Below are 21,328 nucleotides of genomic sequence, written 5' to 3' on the forward strand. Positions count from 1 at the left end.
TTTCACTTGTAAATTTGCATGATTTTCTTTTTTTTTTTTAAAGATGACTGGTAAGGGGATCTTAGCCCTTGACTTGGTGTTGTCAGCATCATGTTCTCCTAAGTGAGCCACTGGCCGGCCCTTGAATCTGTATGATTTTCTTGAGAGGAGACAATAGAGTAATTTACCACTACGTTCATACTGATGAAACATTCATTAATCATTCACCTGACTGACTGTAAGATAGAAGCCACATTTTACATTTCTATCTTTTACTCATATGTTAAAAATTTTTAATTGTTGAATTCATAAGTAGTAATCATTTTATCAGCATTGTTTAAGTACCAAAAAGAATTAAAGAGTACTTTATCAGCTCATCAAAATTCAATGCAAATACTGAGAGCAATGTTGTCCTGTAAATGTGGACCATAAAGCATAAAGTGTAGGGAAATACTTAAAACATGTTTTCAGCCAAAAAGCATTTTCTTGCTTGCAAAGCATATGAATAAGAAGAGAATTTTTAAAGGGACTGCCATCATCAAGTGACAGTAGTGGAAGAGAAAGTCACTTAACTTCAATTCTATCTGATTGCATGTGAAAGTCTGACAAAGTTGGAGTTCCCTGTTTTTAATTTTTTTTTTTTTTTTTTACAATATGGGTCTTCACTAGAACATCACAGCCCATACAGAAAAAAAAGTATTAAAAACAGACAGGCTCATTTTCATCCTACATTTCACATGCAATCAAAAAATAGTTCACTCTCCCATTTTCCCTCTCCCCCTTAGGGAGCACAGACTGCATAGGGAAATGAGAGGTAACCACCCAGAAAAAGGAAGGAAAGAGCTCTCCCTTAGATTATTATACAGAATTTTATTTAAATGTAACCCTGCATATACTTCATTAGAAATAAAATAAAATTTATATTGTCTAAAACCTGAGTTTTGCAAATTTCCACTCACATCAAACTTCAAATCTAAATTAATTAAGCACAATGAACAGAAAACAAGTCTGCAATTGTAGACTAAATGAACAGCTAAATCTGAGTCTATGGGTTCCAGAAAAATCTGAGAGACTCTGGGGGAAAAAATAGTCAAAAAATTTACATTTTTTCTTTTTCATCCAGATAACTCAAGAAGAGGCAAAAACCTTCCCCTGAGTTATTCAATAACTACTTCAGGGACAGTGCTCATATATATATTTTGGTCATCTCTGCATCAGTAGCACCTAGCAATGTGCCCAGGATAGAGGAAGAACTAAATAAATATATATTGTATTTATATACTTATTCAACTCTCCATTTCAATTATTGCTATTTAAATCTCATTCCTAAAAAAATTTTTTCTAAATGATGTCTTAGGCTTTGTTTCTTAGATCTTAGTTTTAAAAATGCAACAATACCATTTGCTTGATAAATAAGTGAAATTTTTTTAAAAGAATGAATGATAGAACAAAAATTTTTTTCCTTATTACTACTCTGAATATTTTATTACCTCTCTAGAGTTCTGCATTCAAACTTTTTGTTATGACTAATATTCCATTAATTTTCTGGATGAGATTACCCCCTAACATTCCCCAAAAAGTACTGTGTAAAACACTGGGCTCTGAAGATAATGCTAACAGGCTGTTCCTCGTGGGGAGTAAGAATCAGAAGTTTCCATAGTTAGATTAGGAAAATCTAGGTTATATGGGTTTCTACATAAAGACCTTCTCAAAGACTTTCTTATGCTAATATGTTATTAAATACGTGGTATTTCTGACATGTAATTATTTTATACTCCACTAGAAAAGGAGGGGAAAAGTTGCAAAACTGTGATACATTCTTACCACAATGATTTTTAAGCTGCATCCGTATTACCAAGATGGTAAAATGTTTAAATAGTGCAACTAAGAATTTATGAAATATGGTAGTATGCACAGATTTCTCAATTTGATGATTAGCTCCACTTTACAGGGTAATTAGTAGAACTAATTCCTCAGATTATAATTTTGGAAATGAAAAACCTTCTAGTCCAAAGCCCTCAAGAGGAAATCAAGACCCAAAGAAGTTACTGACATGGTCACACAACTGGTTAATGAGAGCCAGGCTCTCTTGTCTGTCGCTTTCCTCCTGTAATTTATTAATTCATTACATTTCTCTCTTGAACCCATATTTTGTTGCACTTTAGTATGCCCATCCATTGCTAACCTCTCTGCCCACAGTCCATTCCCAAATCCATCCTCCCATCTCCCACTCCTACCACCTCCTGCTAATTACATCTATGCATTCCTTCAATATCCTTTAGAAGAACTGTCATTGCTTGAAATCCTATTTCAAGAAACCAGTCTGCCATTCTGGGCAGAAAGAATCTCACGACGCTTCTCACTTCTGGTCCCTGCCTCCATAGTAAAACAAAAGAGGAAGTATTTATATAGAATCATAAAACCATCATGTATTTAACTCTCTTCATCCTATAGATAATAAAATTTGGATTCAAAGTAGCCACCTTTCTCACCAGAATGTACATTCCTTAAAAACAATTATTTTATTATTTGATGTGGCATTATTTTGATTCAAAAGATGATGCTACTTATTCGCAACTATTAATTCAACAAATATTTATTGAACATCTACTATGTGACAGACCCAATTCTAGTTGCTGAGATGTAGTAGTGAACTAAACAGACAAAACTCTCTGCTTTTCCAGAGCTTACTTTGCAGGAACCAAGAATTTTCCATAATAGAAACAGATTTTGCCTGATCAAACCCATTACCTTTCCCAAACTTATTTAATGTCCTTCCCCCAGCACCCCCACACACACACTTCTTCCCCCAGTTTCTTCTCCCTTACAACAAGGGATTAAAGTTGCACAGAACAAATTTTGGGGAAATGCAGCTAATGTAATACCTAAGATCCTATGTAATTGTAAAGATTTAACAAGAATATTATATCATTCTCAGTTTACAGATGAAAAGCAGGAATAAAAGGTACAAAACAAAAATTGCAAGCTTCTAATCTGTTTCTTCATCAATACCAATAATATTGTGACAAGCTCTGAAATTTGCTGTAGTGTTATGTAAAATTTGCATAAAAACATTAAAATATTAACCAAATGGAATATAATATTAAGAGCTGTATCATTCTGAGCCAACATGCATTTCTGAAACAAAACAAAATCTTACAAAACTACAGTTATAGAATTTTGGGTTTCCTATGCTTGCTTAAAATTCAAATAATCTAATGATTTAAATTAACATTCCATTCTTTGTTTGCAATTAAGTTGCTGGATATAATAAATATATCTAATGTTGAAGGAAATGCTTATCGTAAAAAGTTATTGAATAATTTATAAATGTACAGCTCTTATTAACATCTAAATAACTGATATCTTCACCATTTCATAGCATATTTTTTATAACATGCATTTTTATATGACTAATATAAGTGCAAAGATTCTAAATGTGAAAAAAGAGAAAAAACTAGGGAATTAAAATAAATGAAATGGGAATTTTAAAATTTCAAATAGATAGTTGATTTTAAATATAAAGGCACAAAAATAAATAGAGGTAATTCACCATTGCACCTCAATAAAATCTATTTTGAAGAATTTAAAATTAAAATATATCTAGAAAAAGCAGTCATGAGAAATTCAATCTTTAAATAAAATGTTTAGGATAAAGCTGGAAACTAGGAAAGACTGATAATAAAAATTTATCAAGTATTTATCCTCAATTTTAGTGAGTCTTTGTGAATTGTCATTCATGGCTCTTTCCTTCACTAAATTTGTATTTGTTGAGAGCAAGAGACAGCTGATTTTAATAAATCTTTCTAAGATCTTTTAGGTAACATTATTATGAACATGTTTAGATAAACATCTAATTACCTATATGATTTCCCCTAAGTCCATATGTCTAGATAGTCTAACACTACAGAATTATCATTTTTCAGAATTTGTAAAATGTTTTATATTCTTTACAGTCATTGTTAATTAACTAATGAATTTCTAAAACAAAACTAAGATTTGTTTAATTTTTTGTTCGAGCCCATTTTACCTCTGTTGCTACTAGATGTTGCTATGTATTTTATGTACAATATGAAAATTTCATTCCATATTTAACAAAATATTTTAAAAATCCATATTTAACAAATCATATTGCCCAACACCTTATTCATACAGATATTATTCTATAACAATTTAGCCTTGACTAATATGCATTGTCCACAAATAATTTTTAAAACTCATCTGGTAATTAGATGCTGCGCAACAACTTTCCAACATTAACTAAAACTTTATTATATCATAGAGCTACTAAAACGTTTTGCTTTAGAAAAAAACATAGTTGCATCACAGTACTCATTAATCAACATTTTAAATATAATTTTTCTTAGTTTCCTAAAATATTTTCATTCACGCAAAAAACTATTCACGCTTTAACAGTCAACATGTTAAACTAATAACATTTTCAAGATTCTTATAAAAATTCAAAATATAGCAAAACAAAATGTGAAATTTTCTTTAATTCTTGGGTGGTCTGCTGAAGAAAATTTAGCTGCATATAAAACTATAAATTACTTTTAAATCAGCTATGTGGGTACAAGATAAGTTAATTTATGAAAACTTGTTTTAGTTTATAGAAAGTCTATACATGAAAGACAATTCTGGTGAGATGTCCAAGCATAAGAGAGTTGGAATCCTATTGAAAATGGAAAAAGGTTTTGCACTCTACAAATACTGTTTGAACATAATATAAGCAAAAAAATTTGTAGTTTGTAAATCCATATGTTCTTAACTGGATATTCTTTACATACTTTTGTTTAAGTTTTCACAATGTACCTATGTGCTAACGATATCAGTACTCTTTCATGCTGTGAAAGAATGTAAAACCAGTGCCATCTACTGGAAAATGTGTATACCATTCAATCAACTAATTGCAAATTATTTTGTGAATTACAAGAGTCGAAATTTGTATGTCTATTTTTTTTTAACTATTTGGTTTTTTTAAAAATCTTTCCCTAGGCATTTTTGATAGAATCAAAGAAATTAGGCAAAATGAACATGTAAGAATAGAGAAATTGGAGAACTGAGGACATTAACCTGAATACATGGGAAAGAATTCCACTGGTGACACCAATACAGAAATCAAAAATACTGTATTCTGATCAGAGTTTTATATTGGTTTTGTGTGTATCTTTTAGACAGAGGTTCTAAACATGTGGTCAAAGAGCCCTCTCTGAAGAGTTTCAGAAGATCTAACAAAAAAACTTTCTGAAATTATATGAAAAATTGTGCATAGGTGCGTATACGTCTTTTCTGGGGACAAAGGTCATAACTTTTATCAAAGAACTATGAAGGTGATCCATATTTTCATGACACAAAAAGTTTTTTTTAAACTAATATAGAAAATCAATCTATACAGTCAGTGAACAACACACTGATGACTTTGATTATCTTGTTTAAAAAGCTAAATATTACATCATTGCTATTAATGAACTATTGCCAGCTCATACAAATGGAGAATTTAAAGCACAACAGACAATATTAACTTTCCTCAAAGAAATGATCAAAAGAGGTAGAGTTCTTAATTCTCATTGTAAGTATAATATGCTCTTACTCACTTCCTCAATTTTTGGTGGTTATCTATCACCAAAACTCAAATTGTTTGAGAGAAAAAATAAAAGCAATTCTGGATAATATACACTGAATAAATGTTATATATATGTTAGCATTCTTTATTTGTTTAACTACAATGTGATTTATACTAAAGACATCCATTATATTGTATTCATACAAAAGAGAAATTGTTTTTGAAAATAAATTCAAAAGCCAACCAAACTATGAACTTTACTTTCAATCTTCCCATATAAAGAAGTCTCAAATGAATTTAGACTCTCTGTTATAGCTATAACTTTTCTTACATATAAATGTTTCAAATGTTTATTTATTCATTTAACAAATATTTATTAAGTGCCAGGCACTGTGCTAAACTCCAGAGCCATAAGCCCCTTCTTCATAGAAAGTTCTAGTTATACTGAAGATATTCTATGATTTTCAAACATCATTTGCAAAATATCTCTTTAAGACTTCTAATTTCTACATTAGAATATTATGGTAAGACATCTTTATAAGCTATATAATAACCATGTGACTCTTCAATTCACGGAGACCGTTAATATGCCATGAAGTCAAATAAGAATCACAAGCATATTATGTGCATGATGTTAAAGAAAAGTATAATTTATCACTGCAATTAGTATTATTTAGATGAACATCCTCACTTGGCTGAAAGCTACCATGATATCTAGTGTAAGTTACAATCACACTTAATTGTCATCTAGCATTAAAACTGTGTACAAAATTGGGCTTCCTCATCCCTCCTCACTCAGATAATGCTTCAGTCTTGATTTAGAAGCCAATGATTCTAATGTTCGAACATGGAAAATATTTCTGTCCTCCCACCACAACCGAGCAGACTTTTCTGTAAGTTCCCAGAATTAATTAGTACTGAGTTTTAAGATGTGATTAACCCAAAGCCAAAAGTAAAAGCAAATGATAGTTAATAAAATCATAGAATTTCATGGCTGCTGAGGCTTAGCCAAAAAAAAAAATCATATCTAATTTGAATTCCTTGTTTTAAAGATGAAAAGACTGAAGTCTGGAGGGGCTTACTGATTTGTTCAAGGTCACACAAGTTAACAACAGAGTATGGTTAAAGTTTTCTGACTCCTATTCCAGTGCTCTTTTTAATAAATAAAAGAAACTGTGATAGGAAATTAAGAAATTCTGAAAGAGAAAAATTACCTTTAATTACAAACATGAGTGAACCATAACTCAGATGCACTTAATAAGCTCTAAATTAAAATTATGCTTATTAAGAAATAAGAAGGAAGTCAAACCTGAAAAAATGATAGATCACTCTTCTGGGATATGGCCTTCACGTAGGATACACTAGCTATAATCAACTTTAAGAGCCTGTTCCAATTATTTTTAGTTCTGGAATTATTTCATATTGAATAATACTCAAAATTAGTAGAATACTGGCTAGGGAACAGAAATCTTTTTGATTTACAGATATTTCTTTGTAATGGGTTTTGACTAGGAAACTAAATTAAAGCAAACTTACATCTTAATTTCCTATATCTCTAATTTTGGTCTCTTCTCTCCTACCTGTACAAAGTAATGAGGACTAGAATTCCCTTTTCAATTTCATTCTTATTTTTCAAAATTTAAATAGTTTATTTCATTATTGTTTAACTTAATGATTTCTTCAACATTACTATACATCTAAGAGTAAAATCCTGTTAGAGAAATCAATAATAGAGATTTCGCTAATATTCAAGTTATGAAGTATGTAGACACTGGAAGACTAACTTTTATAACACTTTAAAAAATAAGTAGTACTTGAATGACTTAGGAATTGAAGAACTCTGTTATAGCCAATTCATTCATCAAATTAAAATGGGTTTACAAGCCCTAGGTAAAAAAGATAGAGAGTTTTTCTGTGCTTCCACTGGTACTGGGTAGTAAGAATAAAAGAAATGCGTAGTATATTTATAGGTCTTGAATTGTGGTTCAGGAAGACGTACAAGTAAAATAAAGAGATCAAAACAACAGATTCAGATAGTTATTCCTCAAACATAAAGTGGATTTGTAATTCCTACTAAAAATGTTATATGGGAAAAAGATAAAGTAAAAATATAGTTAAATGAAAGATGAAACATATTTGAATGTTTTTTAAAAGTCTATTATATTGGAAAAATATAAGTCTATACTGATATAGATACACGGATTTCTAACACAAAGAGAAGGCATATGTTATGCTTATTATATGCCAGACACTGTTTTAAGCATTTTTCATATCCCAATCTATCTAATTCTCACAGCAACATTTTCAGGTGGGTACTATTATTATCCCTACTTTACAAACAAGGAAGCTAAGGCACACAGTAAATGGCAAAGCTAGATGTCAAACCCAGTCAGTCTCACCCCAGAATTTGTGTGCTTAGGCACTGTACTATAATGGTTACTTCTTCAAAATTACCACCTTTGTAGACTTTCAGTCACTTTGTTATCAAAATGTAAAGATACATTTCAATTAAACAATTTCATTATAAAACCCTTTAATTCTATGACTGTCAAATATTGAAGAATAAGTTGTTTCTGGAAACACTTAGCCTCCTCTGTGTATAGCAAGCCCATGTTACAAGAACTATGCTAGATGCTTTCACACACTGGGGTTTTTTTCAGTAGAAAACATGGTTATGTATAAACTAAATAATTTTTATAGTCCTATTGTTATATGTAATACATAGTATACTGATGCAAAAAGTTCTACATGGCACAGAGACTACAGTGGTTGAGGTTCTACTTCAAATTCATAGACAATTCAACAGATAAACCTTGTCATTTCTACAGCCTGAATCTCTCCCTAATCCATCCCCTTTCTTTTCAAACCTACTGATCACTGTTAAGACTCTCAGCACTTCACGACTCCCTCCAGCTCAAACTCCTCCAATATACTCTATGGTGGCAGTGCAGGAGAATGCAGGGCCGGGGGGGGGGGATGTTGAGAACAGGGGTTGGGAACTCCATGCACTAAACTTCATTAGCCCCTCAAGTCACACAAATACACATAAAATCTACTTTTTATAAAAGTGTATTTGGTATTCAAACACAGCTTCAAGATAAATGCCTTATCAAGTTGCTTTCCCAGCCCCTCTCATAGAAATATCTGGAAAAGCAGCACTGACCCTCCATCATACTAAAACAATAATCATTATAAAATGCAAATTAAGTCATGTTATTCCTCTTCACCTCTTCCCCAAGATTTAAATGCCTTAGAACATCCATAAGTCACTTTATGAACTGGCTACCTTTCTTTTCTCACTTCTTCTTCTTGCCATCACCTACCCAAGCTAGCCATATTAAATAACCTGCATTTCTCTGAACATCCTTGCTCCTTCAGGCCTTCATGTTTTGCCCATTCTACACTCTATGTTAGAAATGTTCTTCCCCCTTCCTGACACCAGGCTAACCGCTGCTTCTGGTTTGGGATTCAGCTCAAACCCATATCCTCCACTGAGCCCTCCTTAAACTTCAGAGACCTTGCCTCCCTTCCAGAATTTCTTCCCCTAAAGAAAAGAGCTAGAAGCATCTTCCTCTCGATTTCCCTAGTCATATCATCATATGGTTCAATGGTCCTCACACAGTTCCATCTCCACCTGGTACTCACTGAAAAAAATCAGCTTTACCTTGTTTATCATTGTTTCCTCACTTCTTAACACAATGCCTGGCATTCATATTTAATATTTAGTACATGTGTAATGAGTTGGAATTAAATTCTCTATACAATATAGTAATAATAGAGATGTGTACATTAATTGAAAATGGAAATAATATTGATAATCATGTTCACAGAAATAAAACTTTGACCATTGTGGGTTTTATAATAAAATTAAAATATTAAACTCACAATTTGGGCACATAATGAAATTTTGGACTTTCATGCCTCACTTGTGTAAATTACATTTTTTAAATTACATTTTCAAAAATTATAGAGGTTCTAATTTAAGATCCTGTTGACACATGCTATATTAGTTGTTTATTTGATCATCAAGTAAAACGGCTATTTTTTTACATACAATACATAAGTAACTTAATTATGCTAAAGTTGTTCATTTTAATTTTCTTGTTTCTGAAAGAAATGGCCACATGTCAAATAGAAAGCATTTTCATTATCCTTTAACAAGATGAATGTCTTATTTTGTATAATTTGGGGCAGTTTCTTACTAAGACTGCCAGCCCCTTATGAACATTATGATTTGCAGATGTGTAGTGTGCATTAAAGAACAAAAAGATATCATGAAATATTAGTGACAATTATATATTGGGCAAGGAAACTGGACAGTGTTTCCTAGGGTTGTAAGGATTGTGGAAATGAATATTACTCAAAGTAGAGTGATGATTTATAACCAATTTCCGTCTTCAAATTAAGGCCCAAGTAAAAGAAAATGAAATCTAGCAAAGCATGATGGTGTATCATTTCCTGCAGCAGAAACACCCACTCGGACCAGTGCCCTCACTATGTACAGTACAACAAGCAACAACCTGAGGGAAGCCCACAAGCTCGCAGGGCTACAGGCTGGTTCTTTGTCACCAAATGCAGCAGGTTGAAGGCAGACATCACTGTGATATCTTCACCAACAAAACGAAAGTCAAAGAACAGGGGCAAGAGCTGAGTAGGAGAAAAAAAAAAAAAAGCAAATTAAAACATCATAAATGTTAAACATATTCATTGCACAATTGATGATTATGGTTTTATGTGGAATTGAACATATACACAATGTTAATAAATTTCAAATTCCTATTTTTCAGACAGTAAGCTTACTTTCAACCCAGACTTATTTATATCTTATCAATAAAATACACACTATATAACAGCAGTGTGTCTTGTGAACACATTTTGCAAGAGATTGAGGAAAGAGATGAAGTTTAAAACAGTTGAAAGGAATTAGCATTTACTGAGTTCATACCATGTGACAGGAACTGTCTGGGGCCTAATATACACATTTTATCATTTAATTCTTAGAGTAAACCTAGGAGGTACATGTAATACAATACATGTACCCCAATACACATGTAAGGAAACCAAGGCTCAAAGGTCCAAGGGCACAAAAGCAAATAAGCAGTGGAAAAAAGATTAGAAAACACTGCTGTATCTGACTGCAAAGCCATGCTCTTTCCTTAGACCATGCTGCCTTCTTCCAGCCATTATTTGCAAATTTCCTTCCTGGAGAAGACTCTAAAATATTGTAAGATTCGGAGATTTCTTTTGTTAGAGTTTCTTTTTTCTTTAGTAGAGACCCAAAAAGGACAACTAAGAGACTTTACTGTAGAAAGAGTGTCAAGTTTGAATAAAGCACGGTGAATATGAATTCTCATTCATTTTTATGATTTATAATTTCTAGATCAATTCTGTGAATAATATGCACGGCCCACCATTAAAAAGAGTACAAATATTTTTTTGCAGTCTTTGGAAATGAATCACATGGAAGAAACTCAAAAGTGTGTGAATACTAAACTTTAGAGAAAAGTTCAGTTCTTAGGTTTTTGTTAAATGTTTTGTACAATACTTCAATTGGTAAAGATCAATTTCAAATGAAAATGGAAAATACTAAATTAATATCAACTTCTTATATTTTATTGAAAATTAGCATTTTACATGGCTTTAACCACTAAATGTCCAAAAATGGACGTAAAATTAACATCGTGTTCTTTTCCTGACCACCACCCTTACCTCCCCCCCCGACCAGAGTACTGTTCCTGTACTCTTCTGACCTCCTTAAAGACAAATATATAATAAACAATAATATATTTTACCAAATCACTCTGGAGTATATCTGACAGAAATCTGCTTGTATTAACATGCCTGAACTCTGACTTCTCCAAACTAAACTCACTACAAAACTAAAACATTTTTGTGTTACTAACTAGAGACAAAGGAGGGGAAGGGGGAAGGTAAGTATCACAATGCACAGCCTGAAAGAACCATTAAACATAAATAAACATGTCATTTTCACGAATGACTGCAGAGCAGGGAAAAGAGAGCATTCCTTTGGAGCAGACTACTGACTAATAAAAGATCAAAGGTCCATACCTCACAACACTATAAATAAAAATGTATATTTTTCCCTGTGACCCTTCTCTGTGAGGAATAAAGTGTGCACAGTGAATGTAATTACTTAGCAAAGCTGCAGCCTCATTGTGCTCCTGAAGCTGATCATAAAACGTCTTCCTATTCTGTTTCATCAACTGCTGTACCAGGCAGATTGGGCGCCTACCGATCACTGTGGCCATCTGGCTTGTGTCAAAGCCAGTGCACAGGAAGAAAGGCAGTGATGTCACTCTGCAGGTCAGACAAAGAACAAAGATGCAGTCTACAATTAAAAGCTAAGGGCCGCAAATACCAGGGGTCCTCCAGCATGATATGACTGCATGATTTAATATTCTGCCTGTGTTGCCTTTATTTCTACCCAAATAGCCAGGGCTCCATCTAGTGGCAAATTAGTTTTGCCCAGTTTTGTTTTGTTTTTTTTAAACATAGGACCCAGAAAGTGCTACATTAGTACCAACAAAGTGGAGCAACTAAAATGATTACTTTTAGAGCAGTCTAGTCTTTTATACTAAAGAATATAAAAAGCACAATTTTTCATGTGCTCTCCATTTTTAAATTCTACAAAGAAAGCATTTCATAAGTTAGGATTTGATATAACCTAATTATATTAATGCTTGCAAGGATAGTAGAAAAAAGCAGCTAAGTTTGCAAACTGCGTGCAAAGTGGCATTCTCACGCAATGCCCTGAAACTATACAGCTGAGATGTAAAGTGAAGCAGTTCTAAAGAATGAATGCATGCACCTGGATCAGTTGGTTAAATCAAATTCATAATCTTATACTTCCACAGAACAAAAGAATCATAATCAACATGGCACTAACATGTGACATTAGGAGTAACTCTTCACCAGAACAAAAAAAAACTAACAAAATTATTTTTTAGCTAATGTTTTCCACCTGATTTTTGTTTGCACTAAATGAAATAAAACACTTTGAAAAACAGATCAAAAATACATAATACATTTGCATGAAAGATAGGATATCACAATGGATGTGTGAGCTATAGAATCAGATTGCCTGGTTTGAATCCTGACCATGCCGATAACCAACTGTGTGACCTTGAACAAGTTGGGTACCCTCTCAGTGCCATAGTTTCCTTAACTTTAAAATAACGATTAAATAAGTTAACTGGTAAAAGGCACATGGAACCAACTCCTGGCACATAGTACAGGCTCAAGAAATGTTAGCTACTATTATTATCTAAATACGCCAAATATTTGCTATATTTTTTAATTGTATGAATTATAAAATACTAACAGTCCATTTATACCCAATTCTAGTTAGAGTTAGCAGGCCATTCTCAAAAAAAAAAAAAAAAAGATTATATTTAGGCAGAAAACTTACTAGCCTTTGATGGATTTCCACATTGGATTATCTTAAGGAAAACAGTGAGATAAAGAAATCCTAAAGATAACAGTTGACCTAGCACTAGCATGTGCCAGGCACTATTCTAAGCACCTCACATTAATTAGCTCTTCTTAATCCTCATAACCTTATAAGGTACATACTATCATTTTCCCATTTTTAGATGTAGAGACATGAAGAGGTTAAGTAATTTGCCTAAGGTTTTACAGTTAGTAAGGGGCAGGGACCCTAAGTGGGTAATCTAATTCATAATACATCTGAATCCGGGCCATCTAGCTCCAGTGATCTCAACCACTACACAACTGGCAATGAAAAGCTATAGGTTGCACCAACCCACTCTAGACACTCTGATTCTGTTTTCCTACTAGTTAGAATGGCTGAGAATAAACATGTAATAAGGAAACTTAATTCAAGAAGATTATTTAAAAATTCTCTCCCTTAACACTAAGATAAAGGTACAGAGTTAAGTGAAAAATCTGAGATATTCTCAGATTTCTAGCTTTGACCTTTCTATTCCACCAGACGCAACTTCAAATTCTCTTTTACCTTCAAAATTGTTCTCTAAATTTCTGGGATATTCCTTTAGGATATATCACAAAGATCCACAGAACTGACTCCACTTTAATCTACCAAAACTTGAATATGTTGAAGATATGGTACTTTTGGAGACCAAATAAACCAACAGCTAGCTCCTCCCACTCCCCACAAAAATTTGTTTCAATTTGACAACTTTCTTCCTATTGTGCTTCCCTGAACTGCCTGGGTGAGGACCCTAGCCAGAAACAATCCTGGTTCAAAAATGAGCAAAAGAAGCACATGCTTCTGAGTAGTTACAATCTATGGGGAAAGAATTAACACTAAACACCCTGTAGAAATAAGCAATGAGCAAGAACCACCAGAAAATCCATAATTCTCCAAGTTTATCCTCATCTTCCTCATTTTTGTATTGCTTTTGACTCAAATAATTGCACAAATGAATAACATTTACAGATAAGCAACGTGTTATTTTTTTTCAAAGCCAGACTAGATGTCTCAATCATCTTTCTAATCTTCCAGAATATCTAGTACATAATTTTGAAAATAGTGGGTGTTAAAAAATACTGGTTGAACAACACCTAATAAGCAGTATCACACTCGCGTGTTGAGAACAGAACTTAGATTACATAATTATCTACAATTTCCTGCTTAAAACTTTTGGATGATTCCCATTACATATTGCAGGGTTTCCCAGACTGTGTTCTGAGAAACACAAGATAGCCCTTCAAACAAGTTTAGTAATCAAATAGTGATGGAAATGCTACATAATATAATATAAAGGCCTTCAGTAAATATACCTGCTTAACTTTGTCTCTATTGGTGCCTCTGAAATGTTTATGACTATACAAAACCCCTTTCTGTCCTATCACCATCCCACAGAACACATTCTGGTATATCCTTTGGATAAAGTCCAAATTCCTAAACAAAGCACCTGAAGTTCTACATCTAGCTGCTGCTTAACTCTTCACCCTTTTCTTTTGCCACACCTCTACATCCCACTCCACCCCACCCTCCTGCCATACCAACATGCTCATAATTTCCCCTAACAGGTTCACTGTTTTCTACTTCCACCTCCATGCATTCATTCCGTATCCTTATTCTTTTTGCTACCACTCCCAACTCACACCACTCCGAACCTCTCCAATTCTACTCGTAGTCCCCACGATAGTGTAGTGTAGCTATCACATCCTCTACAACAATTTGCAGGACACTGATCTGCTTATATCTCTCCCTCTTCTAGATTATAAACATTTTAAGGACAAGAACAGCGTCTTTTTCATTTTTGTATGCCAGTAACCTGGCACAAAACAGCCATTCATTTATTGAGTGAAAGACTGTTGTTCAGGATCATAATTTCCAGTACTGCTATCTCTGCCTCCCAACTGCTAATAGTTTTTAAAGGGAATAATTTGAATTAAAATATGTTGGTTATATAACTATGAGAAGTTCCTATGAAGAGGTAGGAAGTTGAAAATGCAACCTGATTTGAAACCCTAAGATAATTCAAATGTCCTATTTTGATTTAAAAAAAAAATTCTATTTCTCTACTTTTCCCCTATAATTCTAACATCCAAAGATTTGACTAATTTGCTAGTATTTTAGAATGGGTTTCTTTTTTTCTTTTTACTTTTTCACCTGCAGTTGAATAATAAACTGCCAAAGAGAGAGGGTATAAACAAGGAATCCAGAGAACTCACAAAGTTTACAATTAGCTCCAGAATAAATGAGCTGATTGTGCCAGTGGATTTAAAGTGTCAAACCTAAAGGTCAAATCCCTTTCCAATAAATGCCAAAAGAATGTCTACATCAGTGGTTTTCCACAAGCTGGTAAAATGTACCCCCCTCCCCAAAATTGCAGGAGCCAACAGAGTTGACAAATTTGGATTCAGTCAAGTAAGGACAATAAAAAGAAAAATAAAACCCTTAAAATCCAAATTTCACCATAATATCAGAAATATTATATCAGGAAAGATTATATTAACACCAAGAACCAAGAAGTCAAATCTCAACATAAAGAACATTCTTTTAAGTAGAATATATTTAGTTTTGCGGGGTGGGGGGTGTTTCATTGTTGCTATTTTTCTCATTTCATTATGAATAGAAGAAACTTCATCATGGGCTGGCATCTGGGAATCACTAATCTGTCTGCTATAAAGTTCTATAAAAACACTGTTGTTCTTATCAGCACAGTGCCTTGTACCCAGTTTATGCTCAACTGATGTTTAAATGAATTGATCAATCAATCATTTACTGCTTAAAATCAATAGCCCACTGGCTAGAATTTGGCATCCCTTTAGTTAAACAGAGATCCCTTTGTGATTGTATTTGTTTTAAGAACCAACAGAATCCTGGCTATTCAGAGTCCTTACTGAAGTCAATCTTCCAAACCACTTACAGTTAAATGAGTTAAATGATTTTAAGATATGGAATTTTAAAAAGTGACTTAATTTACCTATATAAATTCCTACTACATGGAAAACAATGTATCAGGTGCTGATGAATATGCAAAGATGTAAGATAAAGTCTGTGCTGTCAAAAAACATATTAGCCTAGATGGGAACATAAGACGTGCTAAAATGGCTCAACGGGGTAGAAATAAAGTGCTATGGAATTTCAGAGGAAGGAGAACTGCTTCCAGCTTTAGAAGAGAGAGTAGCAGGAATATATGGGGGTTTGGAACCAAAAAAAAGATGTATGTAGGAGAACTGTTTTTATTTTTATTCTTTCATTTTTCTATCTCTAGGATTACCCATTCTCAAAGTGTTTGATCTCAGGATCCTTTATAGTCCTAAAAATTACCAAGGATTCCAAATACCTTTTGTTTATATGGTTATACCTCTCAATATTTACTATATTAGAAATTACAACTGAAAATTTTTTTAATATTTGCTTATTGCATTAAAAAAAACAATATAAAGTTAGTTAGATAGGAGGAATTAATTCCAGTGTTCCACTACACAGTGGGATGACTATGGTTAACAATAATATGTTGTATATTTCAAAATAGCAAGAAGAGAGGATTCTGAAAGTTCTGCCAGTTACATGTATTGAAATGTCACACTGCACCCCATGAATATGTACAGTTATGTATCAATTTTTAAATTCTTGTAAAAAATAATAAATAATAATTAATAAAAATAGCAAAATTTTATTTTTTAACCTGAAAGCTCAAATAAACAATACATTTACAAAAATAACATTCTTAATAAAAAAGAACTATATTATCCAAAACAATATATATAAATGTATATATATATATAATAGGAAGAGTTTTACAGTTTTGCAAGTATCTTTAATATCTGGCTTAACAGAAAACAACCGGATTCTCATTTCTGCTTCTGCAATCAATCTGTTGTAATGGTATTTTGCCTGAAGTATATATGTGAATAAAATCTAGCCTCACACAGATAAGTAGTTGGAAAAGGAAGGAGTATTTTAATAACCCTTTCAGATAATTATATTCTTTCTTATCCCACCAAAGATCAACAAATGGTAGTCTGAAACCATGTCAATGAACTTTCATGCTGTTAAATTAAAACCCATTGGTCTTATCTTGTACTGTGAATGGATCTTCTAACCTTGCATGATTTTGTGACATGATGCCCTGTTCACTGGAAAATATTGGTTCACTGTGTTATAGAAATCTTTCATATGTTGTCACACTTCATTACATGATATCAAAAAATCATATTCATTAATTATCATCACTGATATCATCAGAAAAGTTTCTATGTATTGACAAACTGTCAAGCTCACAGTAGGAGATACAAGTTTTCCAAATTTTTATTTTTTAACCTGAAAGTTCAAATTTTATCATTGGCAACAAATACTGTCAGTGGTTTCCTTGAAGTGAGAGAATCATTTTGTTCATTTTTGAGAAAATGTCTGCCAAATACCCAATCTAAATAACCACAGTTTGTCTGTCAGTCATTCTCTTCAGTAAAATGGTGTCTCAAACCACTGCACAAGTGTTTTTCCTGGAGACAACCACTATGCTTTGGTACGCAGAAGCACTTTATAAATGTCTACTTCCCATTTCTTCACATAGAATGTCAATCATCAAGATTTAATAAAATATAAATTTTGCTATTCCATCAAGGCCATTTTTAAGTGAAATTGTCTTTTTTCTCCTATGTGTATGTTGGTGAAAAATAGAATGACTTCTAATAAAGTTTATTGCCTTGATTCACACTAAGACACCAGCTATTTTACCCATATTTGCTTTTGCAATATCAGTGCAAGTGTCAACACAGTGAAAAAGGCAAATAGTGTTAGTATGAAAATAGTTTTGATTTTGTAAATCCCCTGAAAGGGGCTCAGAGTCTCCAGGCATCCAGAGGCCACACTTTGAGAACTGCTGGTCTGGTGTATTGCTTGGCACATAGTAAGCACAGTAAATATTTAACAAATATTTGTTGAATAAATGAACAATGAACAAAGGAATACATTTCTAATTTACCCTGTAATGTTTCAGAAACAACAAATGGTTAGAAGATAGTATCAGTAGTCTCTAGAAGTCTTACCACTTCTAGAAGCAATTAGTACATTTCCCATTTCATCTTGTCTGTGGACAAATGCAAAATTTTGTGTTATTTTACCAAAATGAGGGAAACTAGTTAAGACAGATTTCTGAAAATAATGATCAGAATACTGCAAACCCAATCTTCTCAGCACCACTTTTTAAAGTTTACAAAAGCTTATTCCTACTAAGGAATAAGACAAATTCTGAATTAGTGGCATATCCATAAAAGAATAATGATTTCATTGATATTGATTCAATATCAATATCAATATTTATTGAACCCATATCATGTACATGATACTATTAACTCATGTAATGCCTACCAATGAAAACCTGCAAGTAGAATAACCAGGAAATTGGAAATGCTTAAGAAGAACAGAACCACAATTTGAGCATCCTAATCCAAAAATCCAAAACTGAAACACTCCAAAATCCAAAACTTTCTGAGAGCTGATATGACATCACAAGTGGAAAATTCTACATCTGACTTCACGTGATGGATCGCTGTTAAAACACATTACGCTTATTGAAGGACTAGAGCAATGTGCATTCATAACAGAACGAGAAATCATGTCAGTTTATAAAATCAAAGAGAGACTTCTAAGTCAAAAAATGTTGCTAATGAGGCAGATAACTGTGGAGGAAACATTTGTAAAATGTTCTGCATCCAGCAGAATGCCTCCTCATTTCTAGAGGACCTTAAACTGCTTTATAAAAGCTGCCAATATAAAACATAAGGACGTCCTGGTCCTTAAAATGCGTCTGATATTTCTTCTCACCTAAAAAAATTAATGCACTGTAACCTTTTAATCAAAACACAGCATCACAGGTGGAGACTGAAAGCTTGCTGTTGTTTGTTGTTGCTGTTGTTTAACAGCTGATACAGGTACCCCGGTGTTGCTACTGTTGTACTTAGTTACCCTGAACACATGATTTTTTTCACTGTATTACTGTTATGTCATATTTTTTACTGTTAAGTACTCATGTGTGAATAAGTATAAGAAAATGATTGCTTATTGGTGGCATATAAATTCAGATTCAAGAATGCTGGTGATGCCAAACAACCATAGATTGTCCAAATGGGTGTCTGAGATAGTAACACCTTTACTTTCTGATGGCTGAATGTACACAAACTTTGTTTCATGCACAAAATTATTTAAAATATTGTATAAAATTGCCTTCAGGCTATGTGTATAAGGTATATATGAAATAAAAATGAATTTCGTGTTTAGACTTGGGTCCCATCCCCAAGATATCTCATTGTGTATATGCAAATATTCCAAAATCTGAAAAAAAAATCCAAAATGAAACAGTTCTGGTCCCAAGCACTTCAGATAAGGGATACTTAACATGTACATCATTAAATAAGTTTAGAAGTGGAAAAAATCTTGGAGAATACCTAGTACATCAGAAGTCACCAACTACTAGTGGTAGAATAATAGTTGTGAGATGTCTTGTTAAAAATTGTCACTAGATGCCAAAGTTTGAAAATAAGGATTTAAAAAAACAACGAGGATAGCTTTAAAGTTATCTCTTTAATAATCATTTCTGGCATGTTATCTTCAGTGGAAGATAAAAGAATAGCACTAGATCTAGCACCAGAAACTGAATATAATGTGCAGCCTATACCATTTATTCAACAGCTTATAATCGTAATCTGCATATGACTATGTGAGTATGGTGCTCATGAAATGTCATCCATCAACTGTATCTCAATGGGGAAAAAAAGTGGGAGGAACAATGAATTAGTCCACACCTCTCATTTTAAAAATAGCAAAACAGGGCCGGCCCGGTGGCACACTGGATAAGTGCGCCGCTTGGGAAGCGCGGCGGCGCTCCCGCCCGAGGGTTCGGATCCCACATACAGACCGGTTCCCGCTCACTGGCTGAGTGAGGCGCGGGAGCGACACCAAGGGTTGCAATCCCGTTGCCGGTCCCCGGTCCGGTGCGGGGGCAACACTGAGGGTTGCGATCCGTTGCCGGACACGGAAAAAGACAAAAGACAAAAAAAAAAAAATAGCAAAACAGCCAGCTGGAGAAAGTATTAGGCTAAAACCCCTATGTCTACATGTCAGCATCTACATTTTCTTTATTATTAAGTTCACATAAAAAGTAAAGAAAAAGGATGTAAAGAAGTGTACCTAATATTGACAATACACAGATTATACTATGTCCATCAAGAAGGTACACCAATGAGTAATTAATATAGAATTATGGACAAAAGTTCATCTTCGTCTGATGCCATTACAACTCTATTAAATGCCATACTTTTTTCAGGATGCCTATTTTGTAAAGCATTTAAGCAAATACAGAGATTTAGTAATTCTCTCATTAATATTTTAAAACTTTCTACTGCCAATATAAAACATAAATATATTTTTCTTTTAAAATGTATATTGATTTCACAGTTCATACCTTCTACATTTATATACGTATTTCATCTAAAAAGTTTGTCTTAATATTTAAAAAGTGCCAACGAGAAAGCAAAACCCACACAGACAAATCATTTTGATTATTATAAAACATGACTCTGGTTTTGGGGAGTTCTGATTGATTCATTTTGATGCTTTTATATAGTAAAGTTTTGTTTTGTTTTTTTAGTTCTTGAGTTCAAATTCAAAGTCTTTCACTCATTAGTTAGGTTTCACTTGACAAGCTTTACTCTGAGCTTTGAGTCTCATCTGTAAAAATGGAGTTTATAATAGCTTACACAAAAAATTGCTATTAGAGGAGCACCTGGCACATAGATACCTCTAAATTAATACTATTATTCCTTCCTAAGTAACATTCCCTGTTGATTATTTGTTCACATCCCATAAAACTCGTAGTACTGAAGCTCAATGCCTCTTAGTGACATTTTGTATGACTGATACTGCTTACTGAAAACATTCTTCCTTTGACTTTTCTATGGTACTATACTGTATCATTTTCTTCCTCCCTTCCCAGAAATCACTTCTCTGACTCTCGTGATATTTTTTTCTGACTTCCAAACTGCGATTATGCTGCAGAGCTATCCCTTCAGCAACCTCTGTATTTCTGACTGTTTAATCTTTTTCTTTCACGTTTCACGTACTCTTAGAACTTCAACCATCATTTCTTGAAAAATAACTACAAAGATCTAGCTCCAACCTTGAACCAAGATCTAATGCTATATCTTTGAATATTTATTAGATAATAATAATACCAACTTGTATTTGCACAGTACATTATTATTTATAAGGCACTTTCATATAATTATGATATAGTCTTATAACCTTACAATAGTCTTTAGTTCCAC

At 33.1% G+C, this 21,328-nt stretch overlaps 1 protein-coding gene across 1 annotated transcript in view; it reads right to left on the reverse strand.

Moving 5' to 3' along the window:
- MSRB3 (methionine sulfoxide reductase B3) overlaps nucleotides 1-21,328 on the reverse strand; it is a 59,188-nt gene that overhangs the window by 13,625 nt on the left and 24,235 nt on the right. Inside the window, exon 2 of the mRNA XM_008584458.1 lies at nucleotides 10,063-10,189. Coding sequence (XP_008582680.1) covers nucleotides 10,063-10,138 — 76 coding nt within the window. The 5' untranslated portion in view covers nucleotides 10,139-10,189. The remainder of the gene's footprint in view (nucleotides 1-10,062; nucleotides 10,190-21,328) is intronic.

This window comes from Galeopterus variegatus, unplaced genomic scaffold (genome assembly GCF_000696425.1).
Source record: "Galeopterus variegatus unplaced genomic scaffold, G_variegatus-3.0.2 Scaffold3265, whole genome shotgun sequence".
NCBI lineage: Eukaryota > Metazoa > Chordata > Mammalia > Dermoptera > Cynocephalidae > Galeopterus > Galeopterus variegatus.